The 19,642-nt window shown below is 39.1% G+C and overlaps 1 protein-coding gene across 4 annotated transcripts in view; it reads right to left on the bottom strand.

Annotated features, from left to right (window-relative positions):
- The window catches only part of RBMS3 (RNA binding motif single stranded interacting protein 3), a 699,814-nt gene that overhangs the window by 513,264 nt on the left and 166,908 nt on the right, over window positions 1–19,642 (bottom strand). For 3 of the 4 annotated variants that reach the window (XM_024743510.1, XM_024743508.1, XM_024743509.1), the window contains exon 2: window positions 14,689–14,861. In XM_024743510.1, coding sequence (XP_024599278.1) covers window positions 14,689–14,861 — 173 coding nt within the window. The remainder of the gene's footprint in view (window positions 1–14,688; window positions 14,862–19,642) is intronic. The other variant, XM_024743511.1, reaches the window with a different exon arrangement.

The following is a 19,642-nucleotide window of genomic DNA, read 5'->3' as shown; positions in this document are numbered from 1 at the left end:
GATATTAGCCTGTAGTTTTTTTTGTGATATCTTTGTCTGGTTTTGGTATAAGGGTGATGGTTGCCTTGTAGAATGAGTTTGGGAGTGTTCCTCCCTCTGCTATATATTGGAAGAGTTTGGGAAGGAAGGGTGTTAACTCTTCTCAAAATTTTTTGATAGAATTCACCTGTGAAGGCATCTGGTCCTGGGATTTTGTTGGAAGATTTTTAATCACAGTTTCAATTTCAGTGCTTGTCATTGGGCTGTTTATATTTTCTATTTCTTCCTGGTTCAGTCTCGGAAGGTTGTGCATTTCTAAGAATTTGTCCATTTCTTCCAGGTTGTCCATTTTATTGGCATATAGTTGCTTGTAGTAATTTCTCATGATCTTTTGCATTTCTTCAGTGTCAGTTGTTACTGCTCCTTTTTCATTTCTAATTCTATTGATTTGAGTCTTCTCCCTTTTTTTCTTGATGAGTCTGGCTAATGGTTTATCAATTTTGCTTATCTTCTCAAAGAACCAGCTTTTACTTTTATTGATCTTTGCTATTGTTTCCTTCATTTCTTTTATTTCTGATCTGACCTTTATGATTTCTTTCCATTTCCTAACTTTGGGGTTTTTTTGTTCTTCTTTCTCTAATTGCTTTATGTGTAAGGTTATGTTGTTTATTTGAGATGTTTCTTGTTTCTTAAGGTAGGATTGTATTGCTATAAACTTCCCTCTTAGAACTGCTTTTGCTGCATCCCATAGGTTTTGGGTCATCGTGTTTCTATTGTCATTTGTTTCTAGGTATTTTTTGGTTTCCTCTTTGATTTCTTCAGTGATCACTTGGTTATTAAGTAGTGTATTGTTTAACCTCCATATGTTTGTATTTTTTACAGATTTTTTCCTGTAATTGGTATCTAGTCTCATAGCATTGTGGTCAGAAAAGCTACCTATATGATTTCAATTTTCTTAAATTTACCAAGGCTTGATTTGTGACCCATCATATGATCTATCCTGGAGAATGTTCCATAAGCAGTTGAGGAGAAAGTGTATTCTGTTGTTTTTGGATGGAATGTCCTATAAATTTCAATTAAGTCTATCTTGTTTAATGTATCATTTAAAGCTTGTGTGTCCTTATTTATTTTCACTTTGGATGATCTGTCCATTGGTGAAAGTGGGGTGTTAAAGTCCCCTACTATTATTGTGTTACTGTTGATTTCCCCTTTTATGGCTCTAAGCATTTGCCTTATGTATTGAGGTGCTCCTATGTTGGTACATAAATATTTCTAATTGTTATATCTTCTTCTTGGATTTATCCCTTGATCATTATGTAGGGTCCTTCTTTGTCTGTTGTAATACTCTTTATGTTAAAGTCTATTTTGTCTGATATGAGAATTGCTACACCAGCTTTATTCTGATTTCCTTTTGCATGGAATATGTTTTTCCATCTCCTCACTTTCAGTCTATGTGTGTCCTTAGGTCTGATGTGGGTCTCTTGTAGACAGTGTATATACAGGTCTTGTTTTTGTATCCATTCAGCCAGTCTATGTCTTTTGGTTGGAGCATTTAATCCATTTACATTTAAGGTAATTATTGATATGTATGTTCCTATTACCATTTTCTTAATTGTTTTGGGTTTGTTATTGTACGTGTTTTCTTTCTCTTGTGTTTGCTGCTTAGAAAAGTTTCTTTAGCATTTGTTGTAAAGCTGGTTTGGTGGTGCCGAATTCTCTTAGGTTTTGCTTGTCTGTACAGGTTTCAATTTCTCTGTCAAATCTGAATGAGATCCTTGCTGGGTAGAGTCATCTTGGTTAAAGGATCTTCCCTTTCATCACTTTAAATATGTCCTGTCACTCCCTTTTGGCTTGCAGAGTTTCTGTTGAAAGATCAGCTGTTAACCTTATGGGGAATCCCTTTTTGTTATTTTTCCCTTGCTGGTTTTAATATTTTTTCTTTCTATTTAATTTTTGATAGTTTGATTAATATGTGTCTTGGTGTGTTTCTCCTTGGATTTATCCTATATGGTACTTTCTGTTCTTCCTGGACTTGATTGACTATTCCCTTTCCCATATTAGGGAAGTTTTCAACTATAATCTCTTCAAATATTTTCTCAGTCCCTTTCTTTTTCTCTTCTTTTTCTGGGACCCCTATATTTTGAATGTTGATGCATTTAATGTTGTCTCAGAGGTCTCTGAGATGTCCCCAATTCTTTTCATTCTTTTTTTTAGAATTCTGTTCTGTGGTAGTTATTTCCACTATTTTATCTTCTGGGTCACTTATCCGTTCTTCTTCCTCAGTTATTCTGCTATTGATTCCTTCTAGAGAATTTTTAATTTCATTTATTGTGTTGTTCATCATTTTTTGTTTGCTCTTTTGTTCTTCTAGGTCCTTGTTAAACCTTTCTTGTATTTTCTCCATTCTATTTCCAAGATCTTGGATCATCTTTACTATCATTACTCTGAATTCTTTTTCAGGTAGATTGCCTATTTCCTCTTCATTTGTTTGGTCTGGTGGGTTTTTACATTGCTCCTTCATCTGCTGTGTATTCCTCTGTTTTCTCAGTTTGCTTAACTTACTGTGTTTGGGGTCTCCTTTTCGCAGTCTACAGGTTTGTAGTTCCCCTTGTTTTTGGTGTCTGCCCCCAGTGGTAAGGTTGGTTCAAGTGGGTTGTGTAGGCTTCCTGGTGGAGGGGACTGGTGCCTGTGTTCTGCTGGATGAGACTGGATCCTGTCTTTCTGGTGGCAGGACCACGTCCAGTGGTGTGTTTTGGGGTGTCTGTGAACTTATGATTTTAGGCAGCTTCTCTGCTAATGGGTGTGGTTGTGTTCCTGTCTTGCTAGTTGTTTGGCATAAGGTGTGCAGCACTGTAGCTTGCTGGTTGTTGAGTGGAGCTGGGTCTTAGAGTTTAGGTGGAGATCTCTGGTAGGGTTTTCGCCATTTGATATTATGTGGGGCCAGGAGGTCTCTGGTGGACCAATATCCAGAACTCGCCTCTCCCACCTCAGAGGCTCAGGCCTGTCACCTGGCCAGAGCACCAAGACCCTGTCAGCCAAATAGCTTTTCTTGTTCCTTGATCTATGCAAATATGGTCAGATATGAAGCCCCAGTCAATTAACTGAAGCCAGGTACTTCCTTGTTTCCTGCTTCCAGTAGTTCAACTTTAAATGCAGTGTTAAAGAAAAAACCCTACTTCCTGTATCTCGCATTATAAACTCAAAGTCTACCCTGAAATAAGTTTTATGATTAAATCCAATAAAATCATTTTTATATCACTGATGCATTCAGGCTTTATTCAATCAATAAATATTTATTAGTTACCACTTAAATATTGGAAACTATACTATGCATCAGGAGTGAAAAATGAGCAAGATAAATCTACTGACATCAAAAGCTTATAGTGAAAGAAGGTAAGGGGAAAATGAGAAAGAGTTAAAGAGACAGAAATAGAGATAGAGATAAAGAAAGATAAAGAGAGAATAACCAGAAGATCAATGGAGAAAATGACTATTTAGGCATAGTTCAAGCACAAAGGAGAGAGAGGCATTTTCACTTGGAAGCACTGTCAAGTGATGACCCTAAAGAAAGGCCCACCAAATGGCTTTCAGCTTTTACCCCATTCAAAGACAGCCCTGGTCAAGCTTGCCAATGACCATGGCAATGCCAAAACCAAATGTAGGTTCTCTATTTCTCTTTCTTCTACATTTCTTAACTTTTCAGCAGTATTCCACACCCTAAGTCATTCTGACTTCTTGAGATACTGTCTTTTCCCAGCTTCTATAATATCACTCTTTTGCTTTCCTGATTTCCTCTATCTCATTGGTTCCTTTATAAACTCCTTTCTTGGCTTCTCCTCCTCTCAGAATGTTGAGTCTATGACCACTTTTCTTTTCATGCTTTGTGCACACCCTATGTATGAATCATGGTTAAGAGAGGGCATTCAAACCACACTCCTTATTTTAAATCCTGGACTTGCCAACTACCACCTATGTAACCTTGGGAAAGTCACTTAACTTCTTTGTGTCATTTTTTTTTACCTCTAAAATAGGGGTTATCATGAAGTACAAATGAATTAACACAGGTGATATGAAGTACTTAACATGTAAAATACTTGGAATAATATCTAACACATATTAGGCATGATAGTATTATCAGTACAATGTATTTAAATGCTATTTATAATGCTTAGGACTTGCATTCTGTATCTTTTACTCTAACCTCTGCTTTGAAAACTAGTCATATATTAAGCTATGAACTTGTATCTCATTTTAGATGTCTAATAGCATCTCAAAAATAACAAAACTAAGAAGAACACTTGATTTCTCTCCACTCAAAACTGTTCCTTCCACAATCCTCCCCATCGTATTAAGTGACTCTATACCTGGATGCTAAAGCCAAAACGTAAGAATTATCCCTAATTTCTCTTTCCCTTAACTCTCCTGCCAGATCCAATTCATCAGTAACTTCTATCAAAACTCTCACCAAAATATATTGTGAAGCCATCCATCTAACCTCCTCTACCACTATGATCCTAATACAAGCCATCACCATCTCCTTCCTGGAATCCACAATGGCATCTTTGCTCATTTACTCGCTTCTCTCATGCTCCCTAAAATCCATTCTTTACAGAGTAGTCAAAATAACTTTTCTAAATAAAGTAAATTTGGATAAAATCCAATCTTCATGCTCTGACTTAGAAAACTCTATTGATTTGGCCCTGGTATACTTTCTTTTACTTCATCTTTTACCATCCCCACCTCCCCTATTCACTATTCTTTTGCAATTCCAACCTTCTTTATGTTACTTGAAAACATGGAGCTCATTTCCACCTTTGGGATTTTGTACAAGCTCCCACATTTATCTGTAATGCCATTCTTCCTGAATATCATATGCCTGGTTGCTTCTTGAAATTGACATCTCACCTCAAAGAGGTTTCTCGGTTCATAGTAACCTCCCTGTCATTACTTACAACCTTCTTTTCTTGGTTTTTCAACCTCCTTTCCATGGCATATTCTGATGTTTTCTTCTTTATTCATTCATTCTTGTATTATCTCTCTCTATTAGAATGCTAGTTCTATGCAGAGACCTACCAGGTCTTCAGGTATCTGCAATGCTTGGCACATAGATGACATTCCATAAATACTTTGGAATTAATAAGTAAATAAACGATGACAGTAGTGAAACAAAAGAGACCAGCAGTTGACATCTCTTTGCCTTGGAAACTATTTCTAGGTTGGGGAAAGGAGTGATCCTAAGATAATTTATTTGCATGACCAGATGGGTGATGCTGTCATTCAGAGAGAAAGAGAACGCTGAAGAAGGGAAAAGTCTAGGAATAATCCTTTTTGGACAATGACTTTGACAGCTCTTGGGATACAAATTTGGAATTGTACAAGGAATAATGAGATATGGATCTAGGACTAAAAAATGTATACCTCCATGGGCTGGACATATAAATTTAATAATCATCAGAATAGCTGACATTTAAGTAGAGGAGAACAGAGAGTTTTTGGAGTGAGAAGAGAGGAGGTCTAAACTTTTAAAACACCAAAATATTCAAGAGGCAGATAGTGGAGAAGCTGGAAGACAAAATCCTAGGAGGAGACCCAGGAAGGAAGAGTATGCCAGCCAAGGAGAAAGTAAGTTTCTAGAATAAAGGTGAAGTCAACAGGATCAAGTAACAGAGAGATCAAATAAAATAAGTACTAAAAACAGTCAGCTGTATTTAGCAATTAGAAGATCATTGAGCAAATTGAAAACCAAGATGCCATCTGAACTTGCCAGATTCCTGCCCTTGAATTCCAAGTCCCTCAAATTTTCAAGCACTATCAAAATATCTGTCTGGAATTCCACCTCTCCCAGACCTCTAAGACTTGATTTGGCACCTCCAACATTTTTGTGCTGCCACCAACATAGTAACCTAAGTTAACTGGTGCTTTCAATGGTTTAATCACTGTTTTTTCTCTTCTCTATCTGCAGAATAAATAAGAAGAAAGTATTTTCAGCTATCTGCAATTTAAATAAATATATTTTCAAATAAATCTCAAAAATTCAGCAGAATCTTCTTCATCCAAAGTAATTAAAACAATAATGAATGGATAGTCAATGAATCAGTGGGACAATAATTTCGAGGATGCCCCCAAAATGCTGGAAAATGCTGATTTCTTTTTAAGATTCAGTAGACTTACGTTTAGCAGACTATGGGGCAGCAAGAAAAAATAAATACATATAGAAGTTTAATAACATGAGTCAAAAATAGGAAGAATTTATTGCTTAATTATCAATTAAGTGCAAACATTATTAAAAACTGAAATGTTGAAGAAATGCTTGACATGAAAATTATGTGAAGGAGAGTATATTCTTTAAAGCACTTTTAGGTACCTATTCCAGACCTTGATTTTTCATGTGCCTAATTTAAAATTCCCATTTTGTCATCAAAATCCAACTCATCCTCCAATTACCTTAATAGAATTTTTATATAAGTTTATTTATATTTTATTTATTTATTTTTGGCTGCATCGGGTCTTCGTTGCTATGCATGGGCTTTCTTTAGTTGCTGGAAGCAGGGGCTACTCTTTGTTGCGGCACATGTGCTTCTCATCACAGTGACTTCTCTCATTGCAGAGCACAGGCTCTAGGCATGCGGGCTTCTGTAGTTGTGGCACACGGACTCAGTAGTTGTGGCTTGTGGGCTCTAGAGTGCAGGCTCAATAGTTGTGGCGCACAGCCTTAGTTGCTCCGCGGCATGTGGGATCTTCCTCAACCAGGGATCAAACCCGTGTCCCCTGCATTGGCAGGCGGATTCTTAATCACTGCGCCACGAGGGAAGTCCCTAGAATTTATTTTTAAGTCTCTTGGTTAACTGAAAGTAAATTGGTACGTCCTATGAAATTTCTAGATTCTCCAAAAGTCAGAGTAAGGAAGTTAAAACAGAGGATTCACTTATGTTTTGTGGTTAGTGTGGCGTTATTTACTCCAATGATTCTCAAGCTTTGCTACATATAGAATTTCCTAAGCAGGCTTTTAAAAATCTTAGTGTCTAAGCTGACCCCATACTAGATAAATCAGAATCCCTGGGGGGTGAGACCCAGCATCAGTATTTTTTAAACCTCTTCAAGGATTCTCCTGGATTTGAGAACTGAGGAATTATGTTACCCTTCTCATTAAATGAATGTTTTAGTGGTTATAAATAAGGGCTTTGAAGTCAGAGCTGGATTTGGAATCCTGGTGGCTGTATAGACTTGGACAAACCCCTTAATATGCTTGAGACTCAGTTTACTCAACTATAACTCAGTAATTTTTGTTCCCACTCTGTAGGGTTGTTTTGAGCATTAAATAAGGTAATATAAAAACTCAGCAGAGCACATGGTATATAATGCACAATAAATGTTAATAATCTATATAAAATAACTGTGTTATTAAGGATAATTATTTGTGAATTACAAACCAGATACTCTGTGTGGTTTCTAATACATACTTCGCAAATATAACTGTACTTAAAGCTGAATTATTATATGTAACAATGTATCACATCTATGCTGACTCACTGAATTCAGGCCACCAAGTTGGGCCTTAGAAGCACTCTCTCATTTGAATGACACAAAGGCAGAGTTCAAAGAGCCTCAACTTCACCTCCTCCTCATACCTGCCACCACACGGATACAGGACACCTCCAAAGCAGCTGCATCATTTGAGCCTGACTTGCAGGTGAAAGCTACTCATAAATTTCCTCAGGTTTTATTAGAGAGAATTTTTAAATCTTCATTGACATGGGAAGAAAGAACTCAAAAAAAAATTCCAGTCACATTTTTTTCTTATTTACTCAGTTCCTCTGGAGTGTGTGACGACTTGTTTTCCTTTAGTTGTATCTGAACAGTTTGACATATTACTGTGACAAGGTTACTTTCTAAATTGATAAAAGGTTTGATTGTGTCAGTGCATTTGTCAAAACTGTCTGACACCATGTATAATGGACTCTGCACTCAGAGCCCGGATGGCACTTGAGGCTCCTCTTACTATTCTGCGTTCAGCCCACACCTAACCAGACATCCAGCAGGGTTGGGTCAAAGTCGGGGAGATGAGCGTGGGTACAAACACTCCTACTTTGTTCCCCTGGCTTTTCACTGTGGGAGCTTCTCCTCTCTCGTTAAATGTTAAAGTGACATTTACAGCTTCCTTTTAAAGGGAGCGATGCTAGGATGTCAGAGTCTGAGCGAGGAAAACATTTACCCAGAAAAATGAAGGCTGGGGCAGCTGACTTCCTGGTCTTCAGGTGATGATTGGAAGTATGTGTGCACCTACCCTAGAGTTCCCCTGTTTTTCCTTTATTCTGCTTAAAGTGGCCTTGTCAGCAGCACATTCACTTTATAACAGAACAATTCATTCTGTACCTGCATGGTGCTGGCCTTAATTCCAGATTAATCACTTGGAAGTGAGGGCAATCTGGCCGGGGCTTTCTGAAAGCATTATATTAATTAAAATTTATAAGTTATGAGAATGGTTAGATAAAAGGTAGATTGTAGAAAACATAAACACATTAATGATTTTACTTTCCATTAAAAATTCTGTCCAGGGCTTCCCTGGTGGCGCAGTGGTTGAGAGTCCGCCTGCCAATGCAGGGGACACGGGTTCGTGCTCCGGTCCGGGAAGATCCCACGTGCCGCGGAGCGGCTGGGCCCGTGGGCCATGGCCGCTGAGCCTGCGCGTCCGGAGCCTGTGCTCTGCAATGGGAGAGGCCACGACAGTGAGAGGCCCGTGTACAGCAAAGAAAAAAAAAAAAATTCTGTCCATTATGTTAAATACGTGCCTTTACTTTTCAAGACTAATCTCAATGTGTTTCAAGGGGATGTTTAGAATCACATAATAGAGGTTATCAATTTCTCTGAGGTAGGAAACAGAGCTTAATATGTGAAAAATCATTATACCACCAAAATTTTATTTGGTCCAAAGAAGTTGCAATGCTCTCTCTCTCTCTCTTTATAAAGCCAAATTTATCTTCCCTCACTTCCCTTTCCCCCTTTTGAGATATGCATAAATGGTGCATAACTCAAGTATTCCACCCAGAGTCTCCAACTGATAACCCATTTAACGAATATAATTGTATAATCAATTGGATTTTCAGTTTTCACTATATTAGCCTTGCATGTTTTAAATACTGCAGCCACTAAATATTTAATAGTATATTGATGACCCATTCATGACAGGGTAAGAAAAAGAAATTAAAAATCAACTAACTTGGGTCCTCTTTTGTGCTACTTTGTTGTTTCTTTCGGAGTTTGTTTGGTTAATTGTCTCTAACGTCCTTGTTTTTTTAATAGAAAAACAAATGCATATGAAAAAAGACATCTTTCACCACACATAATTGTTCTTCCACCACAAATATTAATTCTCACACCCTCTTCTCTGACCATTAGTTATTCTGCCTCCAGCTCGCTCTTCAACTGTCCTGCTCTCTTCCTTAATCTCGTAAGGTCTTTTCTACTTGGCAGTCGGAATCATCTTTTTGAAACAAAAATCTAACTCTGTCACCTTCCCGTTTGTTACAATTCAATGATTTCCTTCATTGAAACAAAGCTCCTAAGTGACATACAAAGGGATCACCATACCCCTTCCATGTTTCCAGGTCATGTTGCCCCAGGCTCCACCCCCTCTCTCTGCTATAACAACTTGCCCCTTGCTCAGCCTCTTGTCTTTGCCATGTTCCCTCCAGCCATTGGTTCTGCACACATGGAGTTCCTTCTGCCTAGAATGCTCTTCCCTTCCTTCCTCATTTAGTTAAACCTATTCCTACTCTTTCTGATCTTAGCTCAGAGATTCCTTTGCCCATTGCCTTAACAAGGTCTCATCCCACGTTACAAATCCTCTTATTTCCATGCTCCTCTCTTTTTGTCGCATTTGTAGTTGCAATTTTATATCAAATCACACGATCATTTCATTGATTTCCATTTTCCCTATCAAAATATAATCTCTGCTAAAGCAAGACCTTTATCTAAATGTACTCACCACTGAATCTTTAGCACACTATCTGGCATGCAATAGGTGTTCTGTGAAAATTTCTTGATTGAGAACACAATGAAATTCCTTGAAATTTTTCAAGGTAAAAACGTCGCAAGGTCTTGTTTGCAGGGCAGAAATAGAGACACAGATGTAGGGAACAAATGTAAGGACACCAAGGGGGGAAAGTGGCAGGGGGAGGTGGTGGTAGTGGGATGAATTGGGAGATTGGGATTGATATATATACACTAATGTGTATAAAATGGATAACTAATAAGAACCTGCTGTATAAAAAAATAAGTAAAATTAAATGTTTTTAAAAAAGACATTACAAGGTCTTTAACACTAGTATTTCTTACAAGACACACAATGCCATGTATTCGTCCAAAACATAGGTATAACTAGCGAGATTTTCCATAGAGTAAAATGATTCTTCATGTCTATTCTTTAGTCTTGCCTTCTTTCCTTGACTTTACTTGTGATCCAACCATAGGAGCTTTGATGATAAATGTGAATGGAATCTCTTAATCAGAATTTGCTTTCAGATAATACATTGAGAAATAATGCAATTTCTTTCCTTTAATATCATTTTCTTACTGTTCATTAGTATTCATATGGATATTGTATTCTAATGCCAGATAATCTGCTATGTCTCTCCCTTTTTAATATATCTCTGTTTTCTATTATTTTATTACTATGGATATTAGAAAATATTGTACTTCTTATAATATAAGGGAATAGTAACTCTGAAAGTTCTTATAATTTCATAGAAATAACCATGGAAAATTGATCCTGATGGCAAGATAATTGAAACCTACAAATATTATCTGTTTTGTAGGTAACATTATTTTAAAGTGTTGGATGAGTCATAGGAATGCAAGATGATTTGAATCTTTAGAAGAATGCTAATTTAAAAGAGCAAGGAGCCCTCTAAGACATCACCACTACAAGAGAGGAAACCAGGATTTTATAAAGGACTTACAATGGTCCCTAACAAAGGCGTCCCCAGCTCTCAGGTCATATTCATGCAGCGGAATCAGCTCAGGCAGTGGCCCTGCCAACACTGTAAAAGGGGATTGGTGAAAGGTGACCAGAGTAGGTTTTTCTGCTAACTAGTGAGGGCCTCAATGAACTATCAGGCTTTTAAAGTAAAAAATATTTAAAAGATTATCATGTATAAACACATTATTTTATACATGGGGAAAACCAAAATTAAGAGGGGACAAGTCACTTGTCTAGGGTCACATACCCAGTTGATGGCACAGCCAGGAGTGAAACCCCAAACTCTCAGCGCATGGCTATTTCCTCTACATTATGCTGCCCGATCACATTAGTTCTTTCAGTCTCCCGGAAAGCAAATCTCGGCAATAAACCTCAGGTCCAGACCACTTCAATAATTGAAGAACCCACAAACATTTTTACAATAACAATAACATGGGCCAGGTCTTATTAGCCAGCAAAAATTAATATGAACAAGTAACCACTACCCTCTGTGCCCTTGGCATTCTTTAAATTTCTCAAATAAACAGAAGAAACACAAACAAAACATTTTTTTCCCTCAAACATAATGTTCTTGTGCCACTAGATCTCTTTCCTGAGTTAAAAATGCCAATGCAGACTTTAGGTAACCCTTTCCATTTATAAATTTCTGGCAATATCTTTGCAGAAATGGACACTGATACAGAAATTCATAGTATAATGCTACATCAGTGGTATGTTCATAAACCAGCTCTCAAAAAACAAAACTACATAGAATTTTAAAAGCCCTCATTTATAGGTCTTGCTGATTCCTGTGATATAAATACTCCCACCATGGCCGATTTCAAGATACTGAGTATGTAACAAATCACTCAAGAATTCCTGAATATTTAACCATTGGCTCTGGTGCCTCAGTCAGAGGCAGCTGCAGTACACCACTGGTACTACAGGAAACCTAGAAATAATCAAACCCAGCCCACTCTTTTATACGAGGAGACGGAGGCTCAAAGACAGTAAATGATTTGCCACAAGATCACACGGTGGCCAAGCAGGTTATAATACACCACCTCAAATACCTTCACATATTTAGTGAGACTTTCTGCGTTAGAAATAGTCAGTGGACTTTGTATTAATGTAGAGATATGTGGATGAAAAAGGTCAACTGCTACATCAGTAAACAAAGGAGGTTGCGGACACCAAGCCATCAGCCACTGAAGCCACCCTGTGCATTCTGAGGAGATTCAGGATGAAGAAAAGCAGGATACTGGCCCTAGATAGTTAAGGTACATCTCCAAGGGATGATTTCAATGAGTCCAGACTCTTGAATCTGCCCATATACAGAAAAACACTAAATTCGTTAACTTGAGATGCCTGGTTTTCCTTAATTAACAGTAATCTTTTGATTTTCTGACTACCTGGTCTTTGTTGCAAAAACTTCTGTATCTCCTGGTTCCTCCTTTACCTCTTCAGAGCTGTCCCTCAGAGCTGGCTGAGAAGCTGCCTCCCAGACTTAAGCCCTCAGCAAGTCTGCCCCCCAGACTTAAGCCCTCAGCAAGTCTGCCCAATAAAACATAATTCTCACTTTTAAGTTGTGCCTTTTTTTTTTTTAAAGAAGTATTTCTCAAAAAACCAGCAGCATCATGACAACACCAGGGAACCTGCTGAAATTTACACTCTCCGGCTCCAGCCCAGACCTAGTGAAATCACAATCTCAGGGGCCCAGAAATCTGTGTTTCAACAAGCTCAACAAGTGGGAAAGAATCTTCCCTTAAAACCCACCAATATTTTTTATGAATAAGATTCACACACAAAGATAATGGCTGGCCTTCTTTTTCACATCAGTATCCATTACAGGAGATTATTCATCTGAAGCTTCTAATATAAAGTCCGTCATCTTTCACATTTTCAAAGCCCTTATTTATCAAAATAGTTTAGAATTTTCTAACACTAGCAAAAAAATTAAAAAATGTTGAGTGATTTACCTTCCAGTTCTCAACCTAAACATTTTATTGACCAAAACCTAACATATTTGTATATCTTATCCCTAGCACCTTTCTTTCTTTTCTTTAACTGCTTTCAAATAAATATTTCTTTTTCAATGTTCTGTCTTACCTCTTTCACAAATCAAGGCAGTTGATAGAGCAGGGTGCCCCTACCCTAGTCTACATACTGCCTTGTCAACTGATTATATAGTTATGTATTTGTGTTTTGTGTAATCTGCCACTTCCTGTTGTTTTGATATTTGTTCCCAATCTTCAAAACCAGAACAAAGGCAAATAAATACTATCTGCCTTGTTTTCCTCTTCCAAAATTTTAGAGGTTGGAAAATTTACAAAATAAATATCCTCTCAACCTTCTTATAAAAGCATTGCAAAACAGCAAAAGAAAAACTGAGTAATAGTTTCCCCCAACTTAAAAATACCCAGCTAACGCACAGTCAAGTGACAAATAGCTGCACTGATATTACTTTGAAAATAATCAGACAGGGGCTTCCCTGGTGGCACAGTGGTTGAGAGTCCGCCTGCCAATGCAGGGGACACGGGTTCGTGCCCCAGTCCGGGAAAATCCCACATGCCGTGGAGGGGCTAGGCCCGTGAGCCACGGCCGCTGAGCCTGCGCGTCCGGAGCCTGTGCTCCGCAACGGGAGAGGCCGCAACAGTGAGAGGCCCGCGTATCAAAAAAAAAGAAAATAATCAGACAGCAATCTAAAAATCCAGGCCTATGTTTCTTAATTTGTTATCCACTATTCATTTAATTTGGAGGGTAAACTTAAATATGTTTAATTGATTTGCACAGAAATAAGAGAGTTAATAACATAAGTGTTGGTAGATAGTAGATGAAAGAAAACATTTTGGAAGGGCATTTAGTCACTACCATATTTCCTGGGAAATATAAAACTAGGTGAGTGCGGTTCTTGGCTTTGGTGGGAATAGCTTCACTGGACTTGGAAATAGATGTTTTCAAGGAAACAAAAGGATTAGCCTTCGAATTTTCCAATTACCTGGTCCCAGCTGAACTTACATTTACTAAGCAAGAACTGACAAGAAGAGCTTTGCAACACAGCAGGTGACCATTCTGAAATCTACCACTTCTGAGTTTTTGCGATCCCCATCACTAATACCTCTCCAAAAAAAGAGCACAGTTTCTTTCATGAGATTCATCATTGATTCCACCAACCACAGGTGTGAGAACCTACCAGCCACAAGGTGTGAGAACCCACTGGCCACAAGGTATGAGAACCCACCAACCACAAGGTGTGAGAACCCACCAGCCACAAGGTGTGGGAACCCACCAACCACAAGGTGTGAGTACCCACCAACCACAAGGTGTGAGAACCCACCAACCACAAGGTGTGAGAACCCACCAACCACAAGGTGTGAGAACCCACCAATCACAAGGTGTGAGAACCCACTGGCCACAAGGTATGAGAACCCACCAACCATAAGGTATGAGAACCCACCAGCCACAAGGTGTGAGGACCCAACTCCATGATTGCTCCTCATCTTCTTGGTCAATACATGCACATCAGCCAGCAACCCTATGTCTCTCTATTCAAGAACCTTCTCTTTCAAAGCAAAAGGCAAACAAACTCCATTCCCAAAATAAGCTGGACTCAGATCTTAAATTTAAGCCCCGTTTCTACAGCAAGAGTCTTCCTCACTGGGTACATTGGGTGCAAAACCCAACCCCACATGGACGAGCCCATGTGGGCAAGGATGAGGTTGGAAATGGCGCAGAGGGCGGGGGGCACTTACGGTTGGCACAGCTTGATTAGGTCCTGGTCAGTGGTGCCTGGCGGGAGGCCTCGAATGTACAGGTTGGTTTTACTCAACTGTTCCCCGCTGCTGTTGCTGCTGCTGTGGTTGCTGCTGCTGTTTGTGCTGGGGCTGGGAGGAGCCATGGGGTGGGGAGCTGGTGCATAGGACTGCTGGAAACAGAAAAGGCTGTTACTGGAAAAACAAAGCCAGCAACCTATTCCCAGGCCAGCAGAGCAACTCGAAAGCAATGCAAGCTTCTCAGCCTCTCCAATCCATGCATGCACACTCGTGTTCATGTCCCTACTCTGGGGTACTTCTGAGAACATCACTTGCTCTCCCCCCATCTGGCCTTGCATTTGGATCAGCCTAGCACAGTTCTCTCCTGGGTGCACCGAAGCTCTGGCCCAGCTCACCTGTGGCAGCCAAGCATCTTTGCCTTGCCTCTACTCCGTCTTCCCTCCTTTTCTCCAAAGAAACTTCCTCATATTGCTTTCCTCACCATTACTCTCCAGTGTGATCACTCTATAAATAGCAATGCTACGAATTAACCAATGAGTGAATGACTCCATCTTATCTCGTTCTCCCATTCCCAAATCTGCTCCTTTATGGTGAATGCCCTTTATTTGCAAACTGAGCTACTATTCTCTCCTCTTTGAATCACTCTGATTGAAAGTCTCAGCTGAGGCACTACTGATATACTGGGCAGGATAATTCTTTGTCGCCGGGACTGTTCTGTTCATTGTAGGCTGGTGGCAGCATCCTTGGCCTATACCCACCAGATTCTAGTAGCACCCATCCCCCAGTTGTGGGACCAAAAATGTGTTCACACACTGCCAAGTGTCCCCTAGGGTGGGGAACTCTCTCCCAGTAAAGAACCATTGGTCTAACCTGTCACACTGTGTTATTACAAAATGTAAATGATAAGATGACCCCCAGTGACTTGGAGTATGCAATGTGAGGATCTTTATAATTATACATGCCAGAATTAGGAGGTATATTACACTTTATCCTTTATTTCCTTTTCATACAGGCATATCTTCAAAAGTTCTAAAATTACACTGACTGTCTGGGTTTGAGTCCGTGATGTGTTTATTATTGGCTGTGTGATCTTTGGGGTGCCTGAACCTCTCTGAGATGCAGCATTCTCATTAATATGAGTAGGATAAAATTAGTACTCCCCTACATCATAGGGTCTTTACAAAAACTCAATGAGTTAACGCAAACAAAATGGTTCCTGGACATAGTAAGTGCACAATAAGAGTTAGCAATAACAAAAACACAAGAAATAATGATGATAATGGGAATTCCCTGGTGGTCCAGTGGTTAAGACTCCACACTTCCACTGCAGGGGGCGTGGGTTCAATCCCTGGTTGGGGAACTAGGATCCTGCATACCATGTGGCACGGCCAATAAATAATAATAATGATGATAATATTTGTGATTCATATTTGTCTGGCAAGTGATATTAGTCTTTAAATCTATCCCAGGTTTTCTCAACTATAATCTAGAATGTTACGTAAATACACAGTGAATGCATCAATCATGATTCCAGGGGGCACACTTTGGCTGAGTTCTAACCTGAAGATTCATTAGCTGTTTTATCAGGGGTAGGAGGTGAGTACTTATCCAACAGCAAGTGGATGCTTCGTAAATACTCAAGCTACATCCCACACAATAAAAACTGAGTGATCACAGCAGTTAGCTCGTAAAGACAGGAGGCTGTGTCCGGTTTTGTTTCTTGCTACAATAATCCATTTTATACCATCCAGGATTTCAGATTTGCCCCAGTCCATATTCCCAATTGGCTATAATACAAGGCCTCTTGGATGCAACATGTGAAAATGTAACTCATTCCCTCTGGTCTTTTCTCTCCCACTCCCCACACAGCCACCCACCCATCACAAAGACCCATTGCTTTCCATCTTGCTGTCATTCTTGCAGCCTCCATGCTAGAAACCTTGGTGTTAGCTGCATTCAACCACTTATTCAGTATTACTTAATCTATGACCAACATTTTTAACGTACAATTTGAAAATGAATTACACGGGAGAATACCTTCCATTCTCAATACTTGAATAAAATAACGGGTATTCATTGCCTTTTGGAATGTCATATCTGCATAAAGCTGAATAAAGTTTCTTGGCTGAGATTTAAAAAGTATTCTTTCTTGACCTATGAATTCTACTTCGCTCCTCCAATGCCCCAGAACACTTAAGCTCTACCTCTTTACAGGTCCTGCACTTAGTAGGTGTTCAATACGGCCTTGCCGAAGCGGTGTCCTGGTCTGTGTATCTCACAACAGAACAGATGGGATTTATCTTTGACTTCCCTCCTGTGCAGTTATTCTTTTAAATTTCCCAGGGCTTTTTTCAAGCTGTTTCTTACCACTTTCACCTCCCCTCTCTCCAAATTCTTTGAATTCCATTCTGTACTCAGGCTTCTTTTAAAATGAGGCTTTGTTTAAAGCAGTTTTCCCCACTGCATAGCCTTTAAAACCACTAGGGAGCCTGAAAAATGCATCTAGCTTTATGTGTCACAGATCAGATGGACCAGTTCAGACCGAATGAGCCCTTGACTGATCAAATAAGAAAACACCAACTACAGGATGATCAATCTGTGTTGACTTAATTCTTTTCTTGCCCCAGGGGTCTTTGCAAGCATTTCCATAACCGGACACCATTTAGTAAATTACATGGTGCCTAAAACAATAAATGTGCCCTCCAAAGGGCCCAGTGGGAAAAATTAAAACAAAACGGTCAAAGCGAATGGAAGCTAGGATGAGTATGGGGAACTTGTATGCATGGAAATGAGGTATATAATTTAAAAATAGTAGTGGAAGCACCAGATTCTTGTAGAGAAGGATGTATTTCAAAAGCCCTTTGAAAAATACATACAGTGAAAAGTGGTTTTCTATGCCCTATTCTTGTTTGTGAGTTCTAGAAATTCTACTGAAAGATGTAGACTTTCTCAGTCTTATTGAACCAATCACTTCACAGGTTTTAAGAGTCAGTGCCAACACTCTTGCTAATCCTTAATGTTTTCATTTATCTGTTGATGATACACTGAACGATTCAGGTAGCATTCTACATTGTAAATCATTCTTTTGTTTTAAGAATTATAAATTCCTTCCTTTTTACTCATTTTCAAAATACACATTCTTTAATCAACAAAACGTTGGCAGAAGGTTCCTAGAATGTCTGACAAATGCATAGGCTTGAATTAATACGTGAAAAGCAAAAGCAGTTTTGCATACTCTGGCTGCCAAAGACAAATGACTGAACTATGGCATCTCAAAAAAAAAAAAAAGGAGCGACGATAACCTTTAGGGGTCAGTGGGTCACAGCAGCCACTTTCCTGATTAAAAGTGGCTCTGATTCCTTTCTCAATTCTTTGTTTTTAGATGGATTTGTGATTTTATCATTGATTAACGTTTAAATCATTTTGAGGTACTAAGAAAGACATTTTAAAATGTTAGTTAAAACTATTATTTCCCTCAGATAACATTGGCTTTGCTATATTGATCAAAGTCACACTTTATAAATCCTATTTAGGAAAGGTGAGGACTTAAGAGTCTGGGGATACAGAACATTGTAATGCTGAACTGTACCAGGGCAGGGCATTGCCACGAATTTGCAGTGTCAGCTTGTTAAAACCAGTAGGAACAGCAGACTTTCAGAAGAGGGTCTTCAGATGGTACTGGATTGAGGAGGGGGATAGAGGGCTTGTCTTGAAGCTGCATATGCTTGGCAAGTATGCAGATTTTTCTTAGGTGTTTATTCATGGTGGCAATGCTGGGAGGGTCTGTTAGGGATTCTTACATGGGGGCTAAAGCCCTCTTAGCCACACGTCGGGGCTGCTAAAATCAGCCAATCCGTACCAGCGTCCTCTTTAGGAAATTAAATAAAATGACTTAGCATCCATTTTGGAAGATGCTATATTTAAAATAACTATTCAAATAATTAGAGGTAACATTTGCCATCTACTTGCTAAGCATGTTATATGTTATCTTCACAACAGCCCGATGAGGCAAATCATTTTCTTCTGGGTTTACAAATGAGAAAACTGAGGCACAGAAAGGGCAAATGACTTTCTCAAGGTCGTGCAGCTGGAGCTCCAGTTTGAACCTAGGGAATCTGACCCCAGAAGCCACACAGCCCCACACAACACTTAATACATAACCTCTCCTCTTCATGATATGGGCACCAATAAACACAAAAGGCTTCCTTGCAATGAACTCTGCAGGATGACACCCTTCCGGGAGCTCTGGCCCATCCAAGTGTAAAGGGGGAGGAAAAGAATGAAGATGATAAACAGCATACAGTCACAAGGAAGGTTAACAAGCCCTTTCCCTCTATCAGAATTTAAATGAAGTCCATCTTAAATTTAATTTCAAAGGGGAAGTCACCATCAGAAGCGAGTGTGTTATGAGTTTTTCAAATAATGTCAAACAAGGGGGTTCATTTGTCAAGATTCATGGTTTGTTATTTAATAACAGAAAAATGAAGTGGCTTGTAGATCATCCTAAGCAGCTGATTCATTTAGTGTGCTTTGTTAATATGCCTCATTTTTCAAGTTTGAAAAGTGAATCAACCAGGTCCTCCTACATTCTTGGAAAATGTGTGGTTTGGAGGGCGGCCCATTTGTGTTTTTAATCCTTAGGTACTTTGGAGATAAACTGGAGAGGGATGTGAGTTGTGTTTTTGTTTGTTTGTTTTCCTGTTTATTTTTTAAACAGAAAGCATTTGGTACATCAAGTAAATGTTCACACATCAATAAAATAAAACATTAAAAATCGTCTTTTATACAATGTCAGGTTACCTTGGATGAACACCTGTCTGAAGGACGTGTTGTTATGCACAGATATTAACCAGGTCCTTTTAAACCAGGGACCCCCTCCTCGGCCCTGCTGACATTTTGGACAGGATAGTTCTTTGTTGTGGAGGGCTGTCTT

Source organism: Neophocaena asiaeorientalis, unplaced genomic scaffold (assembly GCF_003031525.2).
Source record: "Neophocaena asiaeorientalis asiaeorientalis breed wild unplaced genomic scaffold, Neophocaena_asiaeorientalis_V1.1 scaffold332, whole genome shotgun sequence".
Lineage (NCBI taxonomy): Eukaryota > Metazoa > Chordata > Mammalia > Artiodactyla > Phocoenidae > Neophocaena > Neophocaena asiaeorientalis.
This window is presented reverse-complemented; position numbering and strand designations above follow the sequence as displayed.